The sequence below is a fragment of the Oryzias melastigma genome, linkage group LG7, assembly GCF_002922805.2.
Source record: "Oryzias melastigma strain HK-1 linkage group LG7, ASM292280v2, whole genome shotgun sequence".
Classification (NCBI taxonomy): domain Eukaryota; kingdom Metazoa; phylum Chordata; class Actinopteri; order Beloniformes; family Adrianichthyidae; genus Oryzias; species Oryzias melastigma.
This window is the reverse complement of record NC_050518.1, coordinates 8,104,028-8,128,137: the sequence shown is the minus strand read 5'-3', so window position 1 is coordinate 8,128,137 and position 24,110 is coordinate 8,104,028. Positions and strand designations below refer to the sequence as shown.

Below are 24,110 nucleotides of genomic sequence, written 5' to 3'. Positions count from 1 at the left end.
GTCTAAAATTATGGCAAATGCTTTTTTCATTTAACATTTTGACTTTCTGAAATTACTTGCGTCCTCATAACTTTACATTTAGTTTATTTTAATTTAGCACAAACAGCAATGAAATTAAAATAAAAGCAAACAACATGAATATACAATCTATAAAATAATACTCTTGAGAAAGAAGTCCACCAATAAGTGAGGAACATTTTTAAGATTAAAAAAAAAATTAACAATTTGACCCATGAGAAACAAGTACATTTTTATCAATCAAAAAGTAATTAATTTAACAAAATATAAGGAAGATTCACAGCAAAACAGAAATTAAATATTTTTTTGAACGTCTTTTACAACACTTTGAATTATTACATGTTTTTATTGCATGAGTGAATTAATTTCAGAGTTTTACGCCTCAAAATTTGATGGAAAACTGACCTTAAGAAGAGGTCATTTAAAACAAATATGCTGTCAATCGTGTTTAAAAAAAAAAAAAAAACAAGAAAAACCAGGAAAAAAAATAAAAAATACAAAAATAAAAAGGAAAAACATAGTGAAGTTTCTACGTAGCTGCACTAATAATTTTCTTAATATTGCTTTCTGAAGTGTTGAATGGTGGTGTAGTGGTTAGCACTGTGGCCTCACAACAAGAAGGTTTTGGTTCAAATCCCAGTTGGGACGTTTTAGTGAGGAGTCTGCATGGCAGGAATTTATGATTACAAAATTCCAAATAGGTGTGTGTGGTTGTACGGCCTCACCACAGACCAGCAACCTGTTCATGAAAACCCCCCTTCCCCCAACAGTATCTGGGACGGGCTCCAGCAACCCCTAAAGGGATTCAGCAAGTTCAGAAAATAGATGAATTTGGCCCCTTTTGTCAAAGTTTATTCCTTTAGTGCCGTAGGCTCACACACACAAAAACAAAATAAAAACAGAAAACTAAAAGGGAAGAATTTGACACTGTAACTTTTAATTGAAAGTCTAACCTGGTCCCTGTGAAGTGTTTGGTCCATTTCTCCATGGCTTGTATTCATGGTCATGGTCTTCCACTGGCTCCCTAAAGAAAATGCCATATATATGAATCCAAACCTCATCCTGATTAAATTTTTGGATTTTTTTTCCCTTAAATTTCTGTACAATTTAAAGACAACATTTTTTTTCATACCTGCTTCCTGATGATCTTCCATGGTTGCTTTGAAAATGAATTTTTGGTAGTACATGTCTGCTATTTGTACTGATATCATTTCTTGTAGGGGGTGGGCATGTGGGGTCACAGTTTGAATCGATCTGCATGGCAACAGACCCAAGTGGTTCAGGTTGATCTTGCAACTCATTGATTCACACGGTTTATTAACGGTAAGAGTATCTTACTATACACAGAGACGTGAAGGCAGGATTATCTGGAAATGGGAATATTGATTTCACCAAGACAAAAAAACATGTTATATATGAGAAGCATGTCAATTGGGAAAAATGTTTTTATAGTAACAAATTACTTTATGTTGCCACATGATAAATGTTTTTTTTCCTGCACTTCATATGATCAGAACTGGATTATGAAAGCCATTCAAAACTATAAAATTGAATAATTAAGTCAGGGTGGGATTATATAAATGATCTTCTTCCTGCTCCTTTTCAAGCAATAAATCAAACTCTACTTGACTTCAGTTAATAACCACTATATTTAATGAATCAAATGTGACTTAAGTGTGTCGTTGTTTTGTTTTTCTTTGCTTTTTTAATCAATGTATTTCCTTATTTCTGTAATGAGTTTGATAAATCTGTGCATTTTTTTCTTTTATCGTTTACAATTAATGATTAAAATAAACAAAATGAAAAAATAAGTCAAATCTAAATAAATATAAATAAATAAATAAACATCAGGAAACATAAGGATGTACGATCAATCACTGTTCATACACTCCAACCAAATTGATCGGTTTGAGACAAGTTAATAATCAAATAATATCAACCTAAACCATTAAAAAAATCATCAAAATTAGATAAATCGATAATCGATATTGGAAAATACCATTTTGGTTGAGACATAGTAGGTTTGTTTAATTATAACGCAAAAATGACCAAGTGCCATCACAGCGGACAACACACATGTGATGACAGCAAAACGCCATCATTACAGTCCAATGTGTGGAAACACTGAATTTTGCAAAGACATGTGACCAGACAGTGTGGTAGAATGTTCTACTAATTTTTAAATGGAAAAAACAATATTGAGATGAACTCTATGAAACTAAAATGTAAATGGATTTTGAATTAATTCTTGTTTACTGGTTTGCTTGTACACATATTTAACCTACATTTGATTATCTTGTAAGAAATACAAGGAATCTGGAAAACTTCAAATGCACTGTTCAGGATTTATCTCTCAGTGATATTGGTTGAATTTTTGTCCAAAAAGATCCTGGATAAATTTTAGGTCCTGGATAAATTTTATGGTTTGCTGAACCCCTACTTTTTTAGCAAATAGATAGTGGACAGCACCCAAACTGTCACTAAGTTTCAAGTCAATTAAATATTGACAGCAAATCAGATGTATTTATTGCATTAAAATAGATCATCTTTCTTTTGCTTCAAAACTGTTTTTTTAAGTAAATATAATTATAAATTATCTTTTTTGAAACAGGGGAGACACTGAGTGCGGACCACTTTTTATCTAATTCTAACTCACAGCATTGTTTTCTTTGATTTCCTAGGACAAAGGAACCTTCCACATCTGTCCAGCAGAGGGCGCTGTCGATCCAGTTTCACATTTTCGTGACGACAGTCCGGATCCAGGAAGAACAACTCATTTCAGCGTTTACAGCTTTTTCACAGGTTCTGCGATTCATGCTAGTGCTGTGTCCTGAATGCACAACACAAACTCGTTGCGAACGAGCTGTTAACACGTGAGTTAACTGAGTCGTTTTAAGACAAACTAAGTATTTTTGTTGTTGTTTTATTTCCTAAAGAAAAAAAAGGTTGTCAGCCACTGCGGAGGTTTTTCTATGGTTGTTTACAGTGTAGCTACATGCTAGCTATGCTAACTGTCATTCTGGTGTTTTGACAGAGCGTCAGTGGAGAACTTTCCGCTCCAGCAGCAGAGAGATGTTTGGTAAATACGGACCCTTGAGCTTCTTAGCAGCAACAGTCGTGACGGTGTTGCTTCTGGATGCTGCTGCTGTTGCAGACGCTAAGGTAAAAGGAAAAACTGTTTTAGCTTTAGCCCAATCCAGTCATCCTGGATACTTGTACATATATATTTTTATTTTTATCGTAAACATTAAAGTGATCCTCAGCCTCATTATTGTCCATTGTTGTTTAAACTAATTTGTCTAATAAATGAAATAATGGAGACTTCTGTTTTATGGTTCTGTTTTTCTGCTGTAAACAGGTGTAATAAACCCACGTGGCTTGTTTCAAAGTCCCCCTTTTTTCACTACTTTATCAGGCCTTAACAGACCCTATTGAAGAACTGATCACTTGAATCAGGAGCAGACTGGAACAAGGAAATAAAAAAAATCACGCACTAGAGCCAGGATCTAGAACTTTCTCTTATACTGCCCAATAATAATAATAATGATAGAAACTACTTTGACCCAATTATTTTTGATGTTGCAGAACTTTGAAGATGTTCGCTGCAAGTGCATCTGCCCTCCGTACAGAAACATCAGTGGCAACATTTATAACAAAAATGTTACCCAGAAAGATTGGTAAGATTATTTATTATTTATTTTTTTTTTTTTACTATCATTTGAATACTATAAATTGGGAAACTGGTTTAGTTTTTTTCTGAATTGATACTAATGCTGAGTTTTTGTCTGCATTTTTATGAGCTTCCCTTGTTCTACACATTTTAGTTTAACCATTAAAGAAAACATTTGCTTTCATTGCAGTACCTGCCTCCATGTTGTTGAGCCCATGCCAGTTCCTGGATATGATGTAGAAGCTTACTGTCTGCTGTGTGAGTGCAAGTATGAGGAGCGGAGCAGCAACACCATCAAGGTACAATAGGCTTATTTGGGTTTTGACGGTTTGTCTCCTATGGTATCATCGCTGAAGGCTCCAACATTCCTTTATTTCTTTTTGTACACCGAGTCATCACTAATCAAAGCACATTGGGAGAAGAGTGGGCTGCTCTTCTGCATTCAGGAGTTCAACTTTAACGTTTGCTGTTCAGGAAAGGAAGGAGAGACACCAGAGCGTCATGAGACAACACAGAGCAGTCACTCAAGTCAACTAAGCCATAGGCTGAAATAAAATCAAGGTTTTAAAGTCCCACTCTGATCATTTTTGATCTATTGTAAAATTGTTCACACTGGTCTTTTAATTTTCAAAACCTGAGTTGTTTTTTAGGAGATAGTTTCTGCAGAAAAGCAGGAGTTCATCAGAAATTCACCTCTGAGTTGTGGGCGGGACTGTTGGCGGGGAGTAAGCCTCCATTTATTTCCCATGATACCTTTGTTTACTCTCGGTCTCGATAGCTTACAACTCCAAGCTAACATAACCGGTGCAGAAAAAATGGCGAGCAATATCGGAGCTGTCCAACCGTACAGTTCTGAGCCCAACTCCAGTTCAGACGAGGGGAAAAAAAAAAGACGTTAATGGATCTAATTGTCTACAAGTAAATGTCTTGGAATGGAGCAGAGCACCCAGCACAGTAACAGCGGTATCTGTTCAAAACCACAGATACAAACACGATTATTTTGGTAAAAAGATTAAAAAAATCTATCTGGAAGTAAATATTCAGTTCCTGGCAGACTTTGTCAGTTTCTCTTCCTTTTGCGTTTCTACTGTCTTTGCCTTTTTATGTACATGTGAAGGCAACAAAAAGCGTCCAATCACAAACTTGCTTCTACCAAGTCAGTTATAATTGGCTGAAGGTGAACTACTAAACATCTGATAACAAATTTTTCACAGCACTTCAAGCAATATCTGAATAAATTAAAATCACTTTTTTTAACCACAAATAACAAAAAAGTCTAAAAGATCCTAGATGTCAGGTTTTTATCTTTGAAGCGGTGTTGTCAAAGACATTTTGTTTTTGTTGCTAAAAAATAAATAGTGCCAATAAGAAAAAAATATTTCTATTAAAAAGCGTTTTCATTTATAGATTTAAATGCCAAATTGGCTGCATTGTTTTGCCACAAAGTTATTTGAATCTTTTATTTTTATTTTTGTAGACTGTGTATTAAGATGTGTACATCTTGATAAGATTAGATTAGAAATAGTTTATTATAAGCAATCAAAGCAAGAATAATCCACGTACAATACAATCAACAGAGGCTGACATCCATACAAAGACATGTTAAATGTAGGATAACTAGGCATCAAATTACAGAGTGACCCTTTGCTAAATGTTCCAGGTCACCATCATCATTTACCTGTCGGTCGTGGGCGCATTGCTGCTCTACATGCTGTTCCTGCTCCTTGTTGATCCTCTCATCCGCAAACATGACCCCTACACTCAGCCTCTGCACAACGAGGAAGACAGCGAGGTAAGAAACAACGCATGCATTGGTGTGCTTATGAACCCAGCAGGTTCTCATGCGCCTCTGTTTGCAGGAGATGCGTCCGCAGGCCGACAGTGGGCCGAACAGAGGAAACACGGTGCTGGAGCGGGTCGAGGGAGCACAGCAGCGCTGGAAGAAGCAGGTGCAGGAGCAGCGAAAGACCGTTTTCGATCGACACAAAATGCTGAGTTAAACCGTCCCCTTGAGATTAAAAGCAGGTTTTAGTGTAGATGACCTCCTTAAACTCAGATCACAAACCAGCACAGCATCACTCTGGATCAGTGTTTCCACAACAAAAAACAGCATGACCATTCAACAGTCTCGACGTCAATCAGCTTTTGGCTGTAACGAGCTAAAAATGAAAACATGTTTTGCACACTTTAAAAGTAAATATGCTTATTATGGAATGTATTATGATTAATCTTGAAGATATTCTGATGTTTCAATAATGAGTAAATATTGGGCAGCTTTTGGTCCATTTAGAAACTTACCTCACGAGTGGTACACTGGTTTCATTTCAACTCGCTAGCTTAGGCAGTTGCAGTTCTTCCAAGCTTATCGATATGAAATACTTGATGTAAAAACGTTAATATGTTCTGTGTTTGCAGTACGGTCTGCTCCTCTCAGATCTTTTTCACCTCATTCTGTGCCTTTTCCCTTCTCTCTGTGAGGGAAAATGTGTTGAATGGACTCAAAAGAGACTGAAAAACCAGCACTTAAACGCTTCCAAAACATTTGATTGTTCTTTAATTTAATCCAATATTTTGTTTTTGCACTCGTGTGAAATAATATATGAAAAAATGTCCTTTAAGAATGTTTTTATTTTACTTTAAGAAAAAAAAAGAACTGAACTTAATCAGTTTTCGCATCAAAGCTTGAAGTTTTATTTTTTCCAAAAACAAAGAAAAGACATAAGATCCTGTATTCTGTGCTTTGTAACTTCAACTTATTGAATGTTTATTGATCAGCTATTGCCGTGTTTTTACACAGATGATGGTAACATTAAAGGAAAAATCTTACATTGAACCCTGTAAAAAATGAAGAATTTGAAGAACCAATATTAAATTACAGCTGTTACAGAAATTTGTAGGATGAAGTCGACATCCACTCCGGCTGTTTTGATGATTCAAAGTGGCGTGAAGCTTTTCTAAAACTTCTTATGTTGTATTTTCCTTTAATTCTTTCCTCTTTTAGCTTAAAATGACAATTTTACTGATGGCATGTTTAGTTCAATGCTTAATAAAGAAAAACAACATGCTTAATTCTGTCTGTTTTCTGTGATTTCTTTCTTGCTACACATTTTTTTTTTGGTAATATTTGACAGCAATTTACTACAAACAAACCCTATGATTTCGCTGAGGTATAAAAAAACAAATATGTATTCTTATTAAATGTCAAAACAGAAACAGTTCCTGATACATTTAGAGTTAAACTCCTAAATTATGTATAAATCTAACAGTATTACCAGCTTGAGAAGAGCCTTCAGGAATTGTGTGTGATATAGACTTTAAAGAGTAAACAAACACTAAATCAACTTTTTTTGGCTGTCGACCTCTAGAAATAGGGCTTTAAAAGTGCTGCCAGTTGCCACATTTTTGACAATTTAAAAGCAACCTGTTTAATTCCTGAAATTCTAGTCTAAAATTGACTGTATGCTGCCCCCCACAGGCTGAAACGATGTAGTACAGTTAAATTTTGTGATTGATCATCTGGTGTAAGTCCCATGTCACTTCAGAAGTTTTGCGTCATCGTGCTCTGCAGCTCCAGTATAAAAGCCCCGCCCATCTTTGATACTGTAACGGTCGGTCGTCATCGTGTTAGCTATAGCATAGACATTTTATAGACACTTTCTTAACAAACTAGAACACAATGTGATTACTTTTTTACTAACACTAGTTTATTTTGCATTAAAGCAAAAAAAATTACATTTGCAGATAATAAATGAAACACAAAGTTTTCCCTTTACATTTTTGCAATTGATGTCTCAGTCTTTGAATTCTGCGTGGAAGCTCCTTTAGTGAAGAAGGATGGTAAAAGGAAAAAAAGTTTTAGTTTTATTCATTTTTGTATTTTTATGAAAGATTTATCCAACTGTAGAAAATGCTATCTGCCAGTCAAACATTCGACCCTATTTGCTTTTTTTGTTTTCTTAAGTTTGGTATTCAGTGTAACCCTAGAGCACTTACGCTATAATAAGTTACACCATCACTTTTGCTGAGTCATTTTTACCTGATATAAAATACCCAATAAAGAGTATTTGTCATAAAATAAATTAAAATATGACAACACAAGATAAGTTAGAGTAGTTTTCTTTTATTTTCAACTGTGGTTTATCTAAGAAAATGGAAAATGAAAAAAAAAACGTGCTCGAAAATAAAAATAAATGAATAAAAATAATGATACTAGAGACTTGGCCTTTGGTCCTCTCATTCCTGGGACATATGAGACTTTACCCCAGAACCCATGACACTTAGAAAAATCCAGAAAACCATATAAATACTTCAGCTTGGGTGAAAATCACCCGCCGACTGCTCTAAGGTTAAGCTGCCCTGTAGCTTCTCGCCTGCAGCATATCTGAGTGAAATTATTACTCGACTTTTTCAACTGTCACTTCTCTTCTTCGCCCCCCCCTGCCCCCGTATCCATCCCCAAGCATGGCCTGCCACTGGTTACCAATCTAAATTTAAACCACAGCAGGGCCAACTGCTCCTCCAGCCACTCTGGGCTCCTGTTATTTTCCTCTCTGCCGAGATGAGCTTTTCTGTCAGAGCTCCTTGGGCTGGAGGGGAGGTCTGTGGCTCTGTGTGAGGGAGTCGGGAGGAGAAGGGAGACAGGGGTGGGGGGATCTACTGTAGTCCGGCGTCCGGGGATCAGAGGCCCGATGAAAGGAGGGAGTAAAGCTGTACCTGTGTGGTGGATTTTACACTGAGAGCTCATACATTTTTGTGTTTTTTTTTTGTTTTTTGAATTGGGAGTTTGTGTCAGAGTAAGGCCTCGGAATGGCTTCCAACGCAGCAGGCGACAAATCGTTCATCATGAACGAGGAGGAGCTGAAGAGGAAGCAGAGGGAGAAGCTGAAGAAGCTCCAGGCCACAGGAGGAAACCCTCGCCCTGCAAGAACCCTTTTCTTATTCTCCCTCAAAAATCCCTTCCGCAAGGCTTGCACCAACATCGTGGAGTGGAAGTATCCTTTATAGACTTCATTCATGTGTATGCATTCCTACTTACAGACTGAATTTCTGCAGAGAAGTGACTTAATAGTGAGAAAATTACTGACATCTTATTTTAACTTCTGATTAGTCCGTCACTGAAGTGTAAACATATTTGTTAGGGTCCACGGATTGTTTGTTTTTGAACTGAAGCGAGTGGTAAAGTGAAAAACTAGAAGTCTTTTCTCCTCTTAGGTGCTAAATATTTAGGAAATCTGGGTTTAAATTCAGGCAATCTAGAAGTTTATCAAAGTATTAGCTTGCAGGTGAAATGAAGGACTACATAGTCCATTGGTAATACTGTTTATTTTACTAATAATGTGTCATAACATATTATTTAAATCAGAATAGATTGGTTTAAATGACCACGGCTTTAAAAAAACATACAAACAAAAACTACACTCTTTCAGCTTAAATACACACTAAGCATTTAATTTAAGATTTCAATGATAAATTTACATTATTTTTAAGTTTCTGAAATGATTTTCTGCATAACCATAAGGAATGATTGCAGAAAACACTTCCATTTTTGCTTCTCCACAGCACTCAAGTTCTGTAACGAACAACAAAACTGTTATTCACTTTTAAAAAAACTTCCTTTGTGTTGATAAAAACCCCATAATTATCTTACGGTTCTACTGAGCCAAATTTCCCTGATGAGTAGGCCGTGTTTAAATGGTTTGTCATATTCTTGGGTCCTGCAGCTGTCTCCCATCATCACTGAGACATGATGCTGACCTGGCAGGGGAATTCTTTAAGAGAGCCCCCTACAGGTGAGAATGGGGAAGTGGCTCAGACAGGATTACAGTAGTCTGGCACATGGTGATGCGTTTAAGCTTTTCTGTTGTGGTGAGGTGCTCATTAGCAGTTTCTATCTAAGTCTCTGTTTACAAAACAGTGGAACAAAAACCTAAAGATTTCTGTCACATCATCATCATCATTTCTTGCTAAACAGAATTGTTGTCTATTACTCAGTGGATGCTTTTAGGGACCATGTTTCATGCAGGATTTAAATCAATGCTTTTCATTTGAGGTGAATTTTATGATACAAAAACAACAAAGGTTTTGAAATGTTTCCTCCTTACAAATCCTTTAATAATCCTGTATTTAATTTATTAGGGTTTTCTCACATGATGTTATGAACTTGACTTTTTTTCATCCAGAACTTTTGAGATCATCATCTTATTGACCATCTTTGCAAACTGTGTGGCTTTAGCCGTCTTCCTGCCCATGCCTGAAGAAGATAGCAATAACACCAACTCTAGTCTGGTAAGTGCTGATCCATTCATTAAAAACTGTAGAGTGAAAAAAAACTGTCATATATGGTTTTGTTTATGTACACGTCTATTATAGCCTCTTCAAGCAGTGATCAGACAATATAAATAGATATGATCATTTGCTGAGTAGCTAATAGTTGACAAAGCCTACGCTTTAATAGCTGAGGGTTTCAGCTGCTCACTAGTGTGAGTGGAAAGCCATTTTTAAATCCACTCAAACATAACTTAGTGCTTATTTAGGATTTTCTATTTGTACTTGACGCGTTGATACATTTAAACTTTTCTGTTGTGGTGAGATGCTCATAACCCGTTAAATGTCATCCGTTTCTGTCCAAGATTCTTTCTTTTACAAGATAGTGGAGCAAAAACCTAAGGATTATTGATTAAAAAAACAAAATATGAGTGAGAAGTTACTCAATTTCTCTAGCTAAACATGTTTAGTGTTCATCCTTTGAGTGGTGGAGACAAAAGGGCTTCAGATAACAGGTCTCAAACTCCAGGCCTCGAGGGCCGGTGTCCTACATATTTTCCAACTAACCTGCTGTTGGAGCTCCTGATTGGCTAAACACACCTGATCCAGGTAATCAGCAGCAGATGAGGCAGGATTTCTTAAGAACCATCAGGATACCGACTCTCTAGACCTGGAGTCTAACATTCATTCATTCATTCATCTCCTTGTCCGCTTCTTCCCTTTCGGGGTCGCGGGGGTGCCGGAGCCTATCTCGGCTACTGAAAGGCGAAGGCGGGGTACACCCTGGACAGGTCGCCAGTCTGTCGCAGGGCCTCAATCACACACATCCACTCTCACATTCACACGGAGTCTAACACTCCTGACCTAATGCTTTAAAAGTAAAAACTTGGATAAAAAATGTAACTTTAAAATATGTTGCTTTACTTTGAAATGCTAAAGACACATTAAATGAATTCTTGTAAAATATTTCCATAATTTAATGCTTCATTGAAAATCAGTGAGTAATGTTACATTTTTGACTGTGGTGATAAAATGTCATCTTATACTTAATAAAAACATTTTGTTTTCATTTGGTTTGTTTTAGTGGTCATATTCTGTTAATTGATCAAGTAGGGGTTTAATATCAAATGTCTGCAGGAAGACAGAACTCCAAAATATTCATAAAAAAAACATTTTTATGTATTTCACTTATTCTAAGATAACAGGCCACTGACAGAAATTAATAAAATAAATTTATAAAATATTGTATTTATTGACATTACCATTGAAGATCTGCTTTTATTTTTACTTTAGAGAAGAACACACAAGGTCAAATTTGGTTGCTTTTTTTATGTTTTTAATTTTAAAATTTTGGTTGTTAATTGCTGCTACCCAAAATGAACAAACAAACAAACAAAAAAGTCAAATTAACTTTAAAAGCCCAGAAGAAAACAGTCCTTGGGTTTTCAATGTTTTTGTGGATTAGCACAAACCCTTAAACCAATCAGCATTCTGCATTTGCTCACATCCAAGAATGTTCTGCGTAATTCCCTTGATATAACTGTTTAGTGGAACTTTTCTTGTACTTTATCTATGTCTGAATTCCTTCACTACTTACAGTATATTGCATTCACTGTTTTGTAGTGTTGTCTCAATCTACCATTCCAAAATTGAGTGCCCTAGATATTTTTCAGAAGTCTTTGCAAAAACTAGTGTCCATCAATGGTCACTACATTAGCCTATATAGACCACAATGCATTGCAGTTGAACAATTTTTGCAGAAAAAAAATGTTTAAGTGTAACTTTTTAACAAAGCATCCTCATTTTCGTCATCAGAACACAGAGGAGTCACAGATAGACATCGTGAAATGTTCATATGGATTTGATTTTCATTTAGTGAAATCAGTGACGTCATATCCACTGTTTCAAAAAAAAAAGAGAGAAAAGGTTTAGTAGTTAGAGATTAGGGTGAGAATTCAGACATAGTGAGCTATTCATCCAAACATGTTCAAAATATTTCTGTAAGTGTCTGCTCCCATTCAAATGACTAGTAGGGATGCAACAATTCACTTTCCCAAACTGCAAAAACATACATTGTAGAAAAGTCAAAAATTCTTACCCCACTCGCAGATTTTCTTTAAATAAGCTAAGCAAATCTGTCAGAGCGGTAAAAATAGTCTTACCCAGAATTCTTGATTTTTTAAAGAAGAAAATTCTGCCCTCTAAGACATGTTTACTTGAACAAAAATTGTTTTTTCTGCTGTTTTTACTTGAACTTTTTTATATTGCAGGATTCAGTTTAAACCAAAATTTTTGGGTCATGATTTTGCTTAGTCTCAAAATATGCTTTGTGTTTTACAAAATCATTTTTTAAATATGCTAATAAGCAATGAATAATTTGGGAAAAAGATCTTTTTATTATTTTTATTAAGCAATAGCGCATTAAATAATGAATCGTTCTTGAATTTAACAGAACACGTGTTTGATACTTTCATCATAAACATACGGTACACAGTTTAGATGCAAGGATTCACTTTTCTCATGATTCGGTTTAATGGTTTAACATATGATTCTGGATTTAAAACAAGAATTCTGCCATCCATAATTACTACCCCCAAACCAATTGTGTTAATGGTTGGAAAGAAACGCCATAGACATATAATTCACTGGACAAAGTGAGGTATTGACGTCACCTATGGAAAAGACCTTACTACCAGCCCTCGCAAAATCAGGCCAAAGTCGTCACCATCACTTCCTGATACACTGCCTCCATTTTGTGATTGGTCTGAGTCTCGTTTTTAGAGGAACTACTGCTGTCAATCTTGAGTGAGATTGTTCCAAGTCCACACCCCTTCCACTGGAAGCGGGCTCAGGAGAAGTTGTCAATCAAACATTCGAGGTGGGGCCAGTGGGCACCACATGCTTTTACTGAAGCATCTGATTGGTCTGTTTACAACTTGAATAACTTGCAAGAGCAATATCAGAGCAATAATGGTTAGTCTGACAAATAAAATGACAGAGAAAAAACTGTTTATTTTTTAATAGAAGTCTATGGTATTTTGGCCTCTTGGAATCAGCAGGTACTTCCTGTTTGGAACATGAGAGTGGAGGGGTTGATGTGTCCAGGGAAGATAAAGTCTATGAGAAAAACACAAGGAAACCCACATTTTACTTTCTGTTTGTGTGGTTTCTTGTTGTTAACATATATTATGTTTAAGGATTTGGCTGTAGCTTTAATGCAGAAGCTTCTCCTGAAGCTGCTCACCGGTCCTGGAGGATCCCATGGCACACATGCTCAGAATGGGTCAGATCTAAAGAAAAAAAATCCCTTTCAGGATGTATGAAGTGCCTAAAATTGAATTCAACCACGTTTGCCCATATGGATAGTTAGAGAAATGTAAAAGTATTGACTTTTTAGGTGGACCAAAGAAGAAAATAAAAGAAAGTTACTTGAACTTTAAAGAACCTAAATGTGGCAAATAATGAGTTACAAACTGAGGCTGCTGTCAAAGGTTGCAGCACATTCTGATGATGGGTCTTACTCTTTACTGAATGTACATGTGTGTTATATTCCTCTGTGTCACTGCTGTGCAGCAAATCATTTAGATTTCTGTCTGCCTTGAAATTCCATAATAATTACTTATCAGCTGATATATGTTATTCTACATAACAACAGAAACAAATGACAAAGTTTGAAGTTATAAGAGGTAGACATTTACCAACGTCCACGACAGAATAATCATGTGTGCTAACCCCGCTCCTGTGAAGTGCTTTCTTCAGAAAAGATAGCAGCTCCTCCTAATGCTTTCTTACACATTACAGTTCATTCCTTCCCAGGGAAATGAAAGAGGAGAGGGTTCACTCCTCTGCTGCTGTCAGATGTAGGTCAGCCAAGACAGTATCAGTAGCATCAGAGTGATCAGCCCTGTTTACAGAAAGACTGCTCTTATTTTACTGATTGAGTCATTTTGGCGACCATATTAGCTCACAGTCTGAATGAATTGGATTCACCTCAAAGGAGCAGATGGAGTCTTTAATTGATTTATCGGGTCAAAAATTTTGACCTGATTGATTTTGAAAGAACATTTCATGAACAGAATCTTTAGAGTATTTCCTCCCATTTGATTATTGTCGGAAACTTTTTTTTTATAATTATATATTAAAAAAAATGGAAAAGAAAGGAAACATGTCTGTTTATTATCTCATGAGGTTAATGATTAAATGAACAGCTCACTTGAATTTAATCTATTTATAGCCTTTAAGCAAATACAAGGTGTTTGGACATTTGATATTTGTTAGATTTTATTTAACCCAAAGACAAAAACTTATCATCACATTTTCTGTTCAACATCCGAACAGTAACTCTGCTTTCTTTCAGTCTATGAAATTCACATATCGTTTAAATCCAAGTAAAGACTGAAAAATGGAGGAAATGTGACTTCTCCATTCAACTTAAAATGTTGAATCTGTTTGTCCTACGACAGGAGAGTCTGGAGTATATCTTCTTGATCATCTTTACTTTGGAGTGCTTCTTGAAGATTGTGGCGTACGGTCTCGTGTTCCACGAAGGGGCCTATTTACGGAACTGTTGGAACATTTTGGACTTCGTCATCGTCTTCATGGGGTAAGCTGATCTGTGAGCTGCAGCTGCAGGCCTCTAATGCCAAAGAGCAGAGCCACACTTTGAATTATATGAACAACAAAAAAAAGGATAGTTTTTTATCCTTTATTCTTACCTCCAGCTTGTTCACCTTTGCTTTGGATACCATCAATATGATCGCAGGAGTACCGACAGAGAAGGGTGGAGGATTTGACATGAAGGCTCTAAGGGCCTTCAGGGTGCTCAGGCCCCTTCGCCTTGTTTCTGGAGTCCCCAGTAAGACCTCGAACCCCTATCCACACATCCCAATGACTTTATTTTGTACTATATGGATGTTGTTTGTAGTTACAGACACAAATGTAATTGAAATGAACCTCTTTTTAGGCCTTCAGGTGGTCATGAACTCCATCCTCAAAGCCACGCTGCCTTTGGTGCACATTGCCCTGCTGGTCTTTTTGTTGGTCACCATCTATGCCATCATGGGCCTGGAGCTCTTCAAGTGCAAAATGCACAAGACCTGCTACTACACGGGAACAAGTCTGTATAGAAGAACACCCTTCAACGTGCCCGCTCTTGCTCTACTTTTGAGTTGTTTGCTATTTCCTCTGCACACAGACATCTACGCCACAGCGGAAGGGGAGCTGCCTGCTCCGTGTGCTCAGGCCGGTAACGGACGCCGCTGCTCCATCAACGGCTCAGAGTGTCGCCCCGGATGGGAGGGTCCAAACAATGGTATCACCCACTTTGATAACATTGGTTTTGCAATGCTGACTGTGTACCAGTGTATCACCATGGAGGGATGGACCAAGGTCCTCTACTGGGTTAGTACTGGTTCTTTGTGTTTTTTCAGATCTTCAGTTTGTTGTTCTGCTGATGTTCTTGAGTTTCTTCTCAGGTTAATGATGCCATCGGAAATGAATGGCCATGGGTGTATTTTGTTCCTCTCATCCTGGTCGGTTCCTTCTTCGTTCTCAATCTCGTTCTGGGCGTGCTCAGTGGGTAAGACAGCAGTTTTATCCTTAAATGCTCCGTTGTGTGGTCAAACAAATGAATCATGCTCATTTAAAAACCTCCATTTTCCATATAGAGAGTTTACAAAGGAGCGAGAGAAAGCCAGATCACGAGGAGAATTCCAGAAACTGCGGGAGCGTCAGCAGCTGGACGAGGACCTCCATGGATACATGGAATGGATCACTCATGCTGAAGTCCTGGACGCAGACAGAGAGGGCAAAGGTCAGATCAGTAGACAAACAGTTGTTACTAATGCAAACTCTGCATCAGATTGAGAACGTTTGTCTTGGTCCTTTAGGTCTTCTACCTTTGACCAACGGGGACTCTGAAACAGACAGCCTGTACGATCTGGAGGGCAAAAGTCGAATCATCTATTACTAGTGAGTTCTCTTCTGTAGTTAGACATAAGCTAGAGTGCAAAATCAATTCAGTTTATTCACAAAGCTCCAGTTCACAGCTATATAAAAACAGCAAAAATATCAAACTGAACCTTATTTATTAAATTATTTCTAATCCAATTCAATCCAAATAATTCAAATAAAGGCTTACTATCTCAGTTGTTCACAAATGTCTTCTATGAGTGACCAACCGATTGATTATATTGAAGGATGTTTAATGCAGTCCTAGTATTCTGCAATCGAAAGGGGAGAGTTGAGAGGAAACAATCCGAGTGAATGGAGGATTAGTAAGGCAGTTCTTCAGCAGAACTATAGATGTTTTTCTGTTCCATCGGATTTTAAATTTTTTAAACCTTTACATTTTTTTCTGAATTTTTCTTAAACCCTTGATTTTCGATGTCCCAGAAATTTGATGAAAAAAAAATTTGATGGAAAAACCTCGCTTTATCAGTCTAACTATAACAACTAGTCAATCTAAGAGCTCAGCAAAAGCCAGCCAATCAAATCAGGACACTGATGTTTCTGTCAGTGGGGCAATAGTCTACAAAGAAAATAATACGTTTGCTGTAGATAGAAACAAGGAAGCAGATGAACACAAAGCCACTGATCATCGGTTGGAAGATAAAAGAGATCTGTCAATAGCTGTAATGGTAAAAGAACACAATGAACACAAACTCATTTAAAATCCCTGGTACACCAGAGAAATGATATACATAGCAGAAGTAAGAGGGACAGGAAGCAGACGATCCCAAATCCCTGTTTGGATTATCTGCTATTGGACAAAATGTGTTACTTCAACAACAACAACCCAGGATTAGGATAGAAAAAGTCTAAGTCACTAATTTCCAAAGAAATGTGTTAGTTAATGGCAGGAATGATAGTCAACCCAAAAAAATGGTCACATGGCTCAACAAGCTGCTTTTTCTCTGTGTTTAGCCGCCTGGCCCGTCGTTGGAACCGTTTCTTCAGGATGAAATGTCTGGTGTACGTGAAGACGAAGAGCTTTTACTGGCTGGTGATGTTCCTCGTCTTCCTCAACACTCTGACTATCGCCACAGAGTATCATCACCAGCCTAAATCTCTGACTACCCTACAAGGTTGGAGACTAGACTATGAGATGATCTCCTCCCGTCTCAGTTTCAATAACATGTTCTGTCATCTCAACAGACGTGGCCAGTCGTGGACTGCTGGTGCTGTTTGTCCTCGAGATGTTCGTGAAGCTGTATGCTCTCGGACCAAGAGCGTACTTCATGTCTCTGTTCAACCGCTTCGACTTCTTTGTGGTGCTGTGCGGCATTCTGGAGATGATCATGCTGTCGGCCGGAGCGGTCGCTCCGCTAGGTTTCTCTGTCCTCAGGTGTATACGGCTCCTGAGGATCCTCAAAGTTACTAAGTAAGTCGACATTGAATCAGAAGCTTAACCTGTTCAGTTTTTCCTTTACCGTGCGATGCGTTGAAAATGTAACATCTGGTGACTGTTTTCAGGTACTGGACTTCTCTGAGCAATTTCGTGGCCTCTCTTCTCAACTCCGTTCGCTCCATCGCCTCCCTTCTCCTCCTTCTCTTCCTCTTTATTGTCATCTTTGCTCTTCTGGGAATGCAGGTTTTTGGAGGGAAATTCAACTTTGATCACAACCGACCCATTCGCAGTAACTTTGACAACTTCCCCCAGGCGCTCATCAGCGTATTTCAGGTGAGGAAAACCAGCGGTGCTTTGACGTTGAGCTCTTTTGGTTGGTTTTAAAGCCCCACTTCGATCATCTTTTGATCTATTGTAAAAAAATATATATATGATGATGCTGTTTTTTAGCCAAAATTTAAGAAAAAAGTCAGTTTCTAGGACATAGTTTCTGTAGAATTCAGTAGAAATTCCCCTCTGAGTTGTGGGCGAGACTGTTAGTGCGGTACAATCCTGTCCCAGTGGCTGAGAGCCCAGAACAGGGAGCTCATGGCCATCCAGCGTATTTTTCACCTCACAAATAAATTCTTTATCAAGCTTCCCAGATGAGTATATCCCAGACTATCTCGGACAAGCCCCCAAATGTTACATCCCCAACTGACAATTTTTCGTCTGCTCCTGATTTGCAACAATTTGATTAAATAAATACTAAGAAATAGCTTAATTTTCTTTATATATGTGTCCTCCATTATCAGAAAAAAATACATTTTAAAAACTGTATTTTCATTGGATCTATAAGATGCTAAAAGTAATTTCAGCTTCTTTTAAACTATGACTGCAAATGTTAGTTTTTTAAGCTGTAATTGTCTTTTAGATTCTGACAGGAGAAGAGTGGACTCTCATCATGAACAATGGTATCATGGCTCACGGAGGGCCTGTCATACCTGGCATCCTGGTTTCCATTTTCTTCATCATCCTTTTCGTCTGTGGAAACTGTATCCTCAGAATTAGCCATACATGTGTTTTTAACATGCAAAAATGACGAGCTATTTTAACAGCCACAGTTCTCATTTTCCTGAACTCGGTGTAACAAGATATCCTCCTGAATGTCTTCTTGGCCATCGCCGTCGACAACCTGGCAGAGGCGGAGAGTCTGACTTCAGCTCAGAAAGAAAAGGCAGAAGAGAAGCTGAAGAAGAAGCTGCTAAGGTTGTTAAATGATTAAATAAAGAAATAGTTGTGTTTTTGAATTTGCTAAATGTAATGTGGTTTACACTCAGGTCCAAAATGCCAGAGAAGACGGATGAAGAAAGGGAAAGGATTGCTAAGAAACTGGCAGAGCAGAGGGCCAAGGTGGAGGGCATGCCCACCACCGCCAAGGTTGGTGTCGGGTGATGTTACAAAACATTGATTGAGCTGAAGGATCTTTAATGTATCCTATTTCTGTTTTCAGCTTAAAGTCGATGAATTTGAGTCCAATGTCAATGAAGTGAAAGATCCATTTCCACCTGCTGATTTCCCAGGTAAACCAGTCATTCATCTTCCTCTTCATTTGTTGTCTCCATATTGATGACCAGTAAAAATAAGGACTGTTCTTGGGTTGTGTTGAGAAATTTAAGCTGTTTTGCATGATAATTATAATAATTTTGTTTCTCCTCAATCTTTGCTTTGGAGTTTTGTTAAATGCAAGCACATTTCTTCAGCTTCAGTTTGTGTTTCTGCGTTTTAGGTGACGATGAGGAGGAAGAACCTGAAATCCCCTTAAGCCCTCGGCCTCGACCGATGGCGGACCTTCAGCTGAAGGAAGAGGCGGTCCCATTACCTGAAGCCAGTTCTTTTTATATTTTTGGCCCTCAGAACAAGTAAGACATTAAAAGATGTGTTTCAAAGATAAAAATGTGTTTAGCTCACTTCAATTCTTTGCAATCCAGGTTCCGTAAACTGTGCTACAAGATCATCAACGCTTCGTCCTTCACCAACTTAATTCTACTTTTCATCCTGCTCTCCTCCATTTCACTGGCAGCTGAGGACCCCATCGATCCAAGGTCCTACAGGAACCAGGTGGAAAACGAGTTGTGTTTGACGACAATGAACGCAAGAGGCTGAACTCTGAACTTAAACTTTCTTTTGTCCTTCTTTCAAAGATCTTGGCTTATGCTGACATTGTTTTCACAACCGTGTTCACCATTGAGATCGTGCTCAAGGTAAAAGTCAACAACTATTTTGTATACGTCTCTTTTTTTTCAACTACAATTAACTTACTTTTAATTTTGAATAATTTTACACATTACAACACCACAAAATGTACACATAGAGATTCAGTTTTGCTAAAATATGGAGTTTTTGAGTTTGGTCAAATAAATCCAAATTTCACGTAAAATAAAAGGCAGGTAGTTGTAATGAAGGTAATGATAAGATACAGAAAAAGCTTTTAAAATATTCCTGACCTTTCCTTCAGTTAACAGACCCACAAATACATAATGTATGTCATCTGAAGATAGTGCTGCTGTGTGTAACTTGATTTCATTGTGTCACTGACAGATGACCGTGTACGGCGCGTTCATGCATGAAGGCTCATTCTGTCGTAATTCTTTCAACATCCTGGATCTGATCGTGGTCACAGTGTCACTCCTGTCCATGGGAATGGAGTGAGTCTGGATCACACAAAACACTGTTGGTCCAACTCCTTTTTTTTTCTTTAAACGTGCATGTACGATGACTGTTTTTATTATGTTCAGGTCCAGTGCTATCTCTGTGGTGAAGATTCTCAGGGTGTTGAGGGTGCTGAGACCTCTCAGAGCCATCAACCGAGCCAAAGGACTGAAGGTACAGGACATGCATCAGTTGTTCAGCTGAAAAAATTAATTGCAGAAAAAGAGACTTTAACTGGGAATGTTATTATCTTGGTGCTTTTAAATACTAAAATCAGAATTATTTTTGTCTAGAACCAGCTAAAACTTCTGAATGAGCAGTGACAATTACAGCTCCTATAATAGCTGCTACCTATTATTTTACAGTGTGGCTCTAGTTTGAGCAGCAGCAGTTACAGGACACACTCTCTATACCAGTTAATGATAGATCTCACTCTTATAGTTGGCCTGTAAGCAGAACAGAATTTCTTAAGCTGCTATTACACATTAAAGAATGGATGTAAAGCACCTAAAGGATCTGATAATAAATCAATAATTCACCTTTCTTGTTCTGCTGGTGTTTTGGGCAGAATGCTAAACAGTTTTCAAAGAGGTTTAAGAGTTAATACATCCAAAATCAAAGAAAATATGAGAATAACTTAAAAAGTTAAAACGTTTGAGGAAATTAAAAACTGGGGAGCGTAATTAAAGACTTAAAGAACATCTGAATATTTACCATCAGCATCATACCATCAAACAACCAGCACCCTGCAGTGCAATCAGATACTTAGACGCTTCTTTGTCCAAAAGTAAATGATTGAAAGGCATTATAGTTTTGATTAGTAAACATCAGAAACGTTATGATATTTCGTAGTTTTTTTTCTCTCTCAACTCAGCTAAAACAATTTTTTGGCTTCTCTTTCATAGTATTTCAAAAAACCTTAATATTTAACAAATTATTTAAGGGTTTCAATCAACAAATTGTAAAAACTTCCCAAATTAGGTCAAGGGTTTGGGTCAAAAAATAATTCTGAACATCCGTATTGGGAAAGAAAGGCTGTTAAATAATCAATAAATAAAAAATATGTACACACCTTTACTTGGATATATTTAAAATATTCTCTTTGCTCCTTTTCTTTACAAAGGTGATATAGTTTTTAGGGCTCTTATAACACAAAAAGAAAATACTTTTGCACAAACTTGTTCCATTTCTCAGTATTTATCCCTTTTCTCCTTTCCGCAGCATGTGGTCCAGTGTGTGTTTGTGGCCATTAAAACAATTGGAAACATTGTGCTGGTCACCATGCTGCTCAACTTTATATTCGCCTGCATAGGAGTCCAGCTGTTTAAGGTAGTTTTCTTTATATTTCCCTGTTGATCTGAAGCTCTAATAAAGGCTAATTTGAGTCAAAAATGGCTCCTTCCTTCACAGGGCAAATTCTACAGCTGCACTGACCCCACCAAAATGACAGCAGAAGATTGCCAGTAAGTCAGCCACCCTCCCACATCTTTAAAAAGAACTGTTGTGCTGCTAAAGGGTGACTATGTGTGTTTACAGAGGATACTTCATAAAGCCCATGGAGAACTCCCTCAAAGAGACGGTGCTGGCTAAAAGGGAATGGATCAACAGTGACTTCAACTTTGACAACGTGCTTAACGGAATGTTGGCTCTGTTCACAGTTTCCACCTTTGAAGGATGGCCAAAGTAAGCTCAAAGACTTTCTAGATTACATTTTAAACATGCTTCAAATGAATTTATCTTTTCTCTCCTCAACTTTTGTTTCCAGACTCTTGTACAGAGCCATCGATTCAGCTGAAGAAGATTTCGGTCCAGTCTACAACAACCGCATTGACGTGTCTATTTTCTTCATCATCTACATCATCCTCATAGCCTTCTTCATGATGAACATCTTCGTGGGCTTCGTCATCGTCACCTTCCAGGAGCAGGGCGAGCAGGAGTACAAAAACTGTGAGCTGGACAAAAACCAGGTACTCTAAGAAGCAGGACTCAAACATTGTTTTGTTTTTTGTGTTTTTTTAACTCTCCTCTCTCTGGTCTCCTGCCTCCTCTCAGCGTCAGTGTGTGCAGTACGCTCTGAAGGCTCGCCCTCTGAGGTGCTACATCCCTAAGAATCCCTTCCAGTACCGCGTGTGGTACATTGTAACCTCCTGCTACTTCGAGTACCTCATGTTCTTCCTAATTATGCTGAACACGTTGTGTCTGGGTATGCAGGTATGTAAATCACAGTCCAGTCACGGCCTAAAAGCACATAGATTATATAGTGTCAGACTGGAATTATTTCCTTAAATGATTTATCTTTAGAAAGCTCTGAAATTTACTTCACGTTTGATAAATGTTTGGAACAATTTATTTCCTTGGGAGAAAAAAATATTCTGAAAGAAAATTTCTGTTTAAGCTCTTCATTTGTGATTTTTGTGCTATTTTTTTTTATTATTATTTACACGCTAAAGATGTGTCATTTTTGAAATTAAAAAAAATGGATTTGCCCTTAAACATTTTTTTCCAACAGCACTGTAACCAGTCAGACCACGTTACCAAGCTGTCAGACATGCTGAACCTGATCTTCACAGTACTCTTCACAGTGGAGATGATACTCAAGCTTATGGCCTTCAAAGCTAAGGTAGAGTTTTTCCATTCTCGTGGATTAAAGAATGTCTCACTTCTTCATGAGTTTAAGTGTTCAGTTTTATTGTGCAGGGCTACTTTGGAGACCCATGGAACGTGTTTGACTTCATTATTGTCATCGGTAGCGTTGTTGATGTCATCCTCAGTGAAGTCGACGTAAGGACATTTATAAAACATGAACATTTTTTTAAATTAGATTGCTTTTGTTTGATAATTATCTGTATAAAGTCACATTTGTATTTTTTTGACAAAAAAATAATAAGGAATGAGTCAGGACTTCACTTCCATTCTGCTTAGCATTAATCACCTCATTATTTGTAGATATGTTATGCCTTATATTTAGTATTTGAGGATGATAGAATCTAGGAAAGTAACTTTTTCTTTTACCACTGTCACACTACATTGCTATTTCATCCACATCCTCAAACATGTCACAGTTTCTCCACTCAAAACATTCTTTTTTAAATATTTTTAAATCTTCTGTCTTTATTTATTTATTTATTTTGCATTTTTACATCCTCACCAATCTCATTGTGTTTCATGCACCTCACTCCTCACGTGTCTATCCTCCACAGAGCGCCCTGGCCTCCAGTGGAGGGCTGTACTGTCTCCATGGCTGTGCTGTAAATATCTGCTCTGCTGCATGAGCCTTGCTGTGTGAGCACTCCGTGTTCTCCTCTGAAACATTGACCTGAACTAGTCCAGTGTTGCTCGTCCTGCTGATGAAAACATGTTTTCACTGTAGAGAATGAAACTTACTGTTTTGAATTTAAAAAAAGATTTACCTCTAAACATGATTATCCTCATAATCGCTATACTGACTGAAAAAATTAATATTCTAGCAGCAACATGTGTGTATTTTGTTTATTTGGCATGGGTAGTTGCTAGAATAACCATTCTTTGAATCCCTGATGATGTTCACATTTGAATCCAGTTGTCTCAATTATATAAATCATAGGTGCAGTTAATATAAGTAAAGTAACTGTTTTGTTTCTCTTTGTAGGAGACAGATCCTATGCAAGAAATTGCGGTAATTTTAAATTCTAAAAACTTTTGAGATAAAGCCCCATTTTAGTGTTTAAGATCATTTAATCTTATTTTTTGCTGACAGGCGTCTGAAAACGCCTCAGTTTCCATCACATTCTTCCGACTCTTCCGTGTCATGCGTCTGGTGAAGCTGCTGAACCGTTCAGAGGGCATTCGTAACCTTCTGTGGACCTTCATCAAGTCTTTCCAGGTCTTCACACTAGTCACGACTTTAATCCTTTTAGCTTTTTTACTGTAAACTGTTCTACAAAGTGTTTTTTTTTCTATCAACAGGCTCTTCCTCATGTAGCTCTGCTCATTGTGATGCTCTTCTTCATCTATGCTGTCATCGGGATGCAGGTACAGTGGACTTCCTGTCCCTGTTTAAGCTGATTGGCTAAATTATTTGACTCTGATTATTTTGTCTTTCAGATCTTTGGAAAGGTCGCTTTAGTGGATGGCACCCAA

The 24,110-nt window shown here is 37.5% G+C and overlaps 2 protein-coding genes across 2 annotated transcripts in view; both read left to right on the top strand.

Moving 5' to 3' along the window:
- The first annotated feature begins 2,738 nt into the window (after window positions 1-2,738).
- Window positions 2,739-6,757, top strand: tmem9 (transmembrane protein 9). The gene is made up of 6 exons (XM_024294098.2): window positions 2,739-2,891; window positions 3,053-3,180; window positions 3,604-3,695; window positions 3,879-3,987; window positions 5,349-5,480; window positions 5,548-6,757. Exons 2-6 carry the CDS (start codon window positions 3,091-3,093, stop codon window positions 5,686-5,688), a joined length of 564 nt encoding a protein of 187 aa, XP_024149866.1. The 5' UTR covers window positions 2,739-2,891; window positions 3,053-3,090; the 3' UTR covers window positions 5,689-6,757.
- Window positions 6,758-7,509: 752 nt separating this feature from the next.
- Window positions 7,510-24,110, top strand: part of LOC112159792 (dihydropyridine-sensitive L-type skeletal muscle calcium channel subunit alpha-1) — a 23,642-nt gene continuing 7,041 nt past the window's right edge. The window contains exons 1-32 of the mRNA XM_024294088.2: window positions 7,510-8,679; window positions 9,868-9,973; window positions 14,416-14,555; window positions 14,674-14,807; window positions 14,916-15,068; window positions 15,147-15,352; window positions 15,427-15,530; window positions 15,619-15,764; window positions 15,841-15,922; window positions 16,877-17,037; window positions 17,108-17,333; window positions 17,426-17,633; window positions 18,214-18,334; window positions 18,434-18,548; window positions 18,620-18,719; window positions 18,793-18,862; window positions 19,069-19,201; window positions 19,271-19,400; window positions 19,484-19,543; window positions 19,881-19,987; window positions 20,078-20,165; window positions 21,213-21,320; window positions 21,402-21,454; window positions 21,528-21,674; window positions 21,757-21,958; window positions 22,044-22,202; window positions 22,501-22,611; window positions 22,689-22,772; window positions 23,192-23,239; window positions 23,620-23,646; window positions 23,728-23,853; window positions 23,937-24,002. Coding sequence (XP_024149856.1) covers window positions 8,495-8,679; window positions 9,868-9,973; window positions 14,416-14,555; window positions 14,674-14,807; window positions 14,916-15,068; window positions 15,147-15,352; window positions 15,427-15,530; window positions 15,619-15,764; window positions 15,841-15,922; window positions 16,877-17,037; window positions 17,108-17,333; window positions 17,426-17,633; window positions 18,214-18,334; window positions 18,434-18,548; window positions 18,620-18,719; window positions 18,793-18,862; window positions 19,069-19,201; window positions 19,271-19,400; window positions 19,484-19,543; window positions 19,881-19,987; window positions 20,078-20,165; window positions 21,213-21,320; window positions 21,402-21,454; window positions 21,528-21,674; window positions 21,757-21,958; window positions 22,044-22,202; window positions 22,501-22,611; window positions 22,689-22,772; window positions 23,192-23,239; window positions 23,620-23,646; window positions 23,728-23,853; window positions 23,937-24,002 — 3,906 coding nt within the window. The 5' untranslated portion in view covers window positions 7,510-8,494. The remainder of the gene's footprint in view (window positions 8,680-9,867; window positions 9,974-14,415; window positions 14,556-14,673; window positions 14,808-14,915; window positions 15,069-15,146; window positions 15,353-15,426; window positions 15,531-15,618; window positions 15,765-15,840; window positions 15,923-16,876; window positions 17,038-17,107; window positions 17,334-17,425; window positions 17,634-18,213; window positions 18,335-18,433; window positions 18,549-18,619; window positions 18,720-18,792; window positions 18,863-19,068; window positions 19,202-19,270; window positions 19,401-19,483; window positions 19,544-19,880; window positions 19,988-20,077; window positions 20,166-21,212; window positions 21,321-21,401; window positions 21,455-21,527; window positions 21,675-21,756; window positions 21,959-22,043; window positions 22,203-22,500; window positions 22,612-22,688; window positions 22,773-23,191; window positions 23,240-23,619; window positions 23,647-23,727; window positions 23,854-23,936; window positions 24,003-24,110) is intronic.

Excerpts from the sequence above, each read along its gene's own strand:
- tmem9 (XM_024294098.2), top strand. The coding sequence starts at position 3,091 with ATGTTTGGTAAATACGGACCCTTGAGCTTCTTAGCAGCAACAGTCGTG. Across the intron at positions 3,696-3,878 it reads AATGTTACCCAGAAAGATTG|TACCTGCCTCCATGTTGTTG; the intron begins GTAAGATTATTT and ends CTTTCATTGCAG. Across the intron at positions 5,481-5,547 it reads ACAACGAGGAAGACAGCGAG|GAGATGCGTCCGCAGGCCGA; the intron begins GTAAGAAACAAC and ends CTCTGTTTGCAG.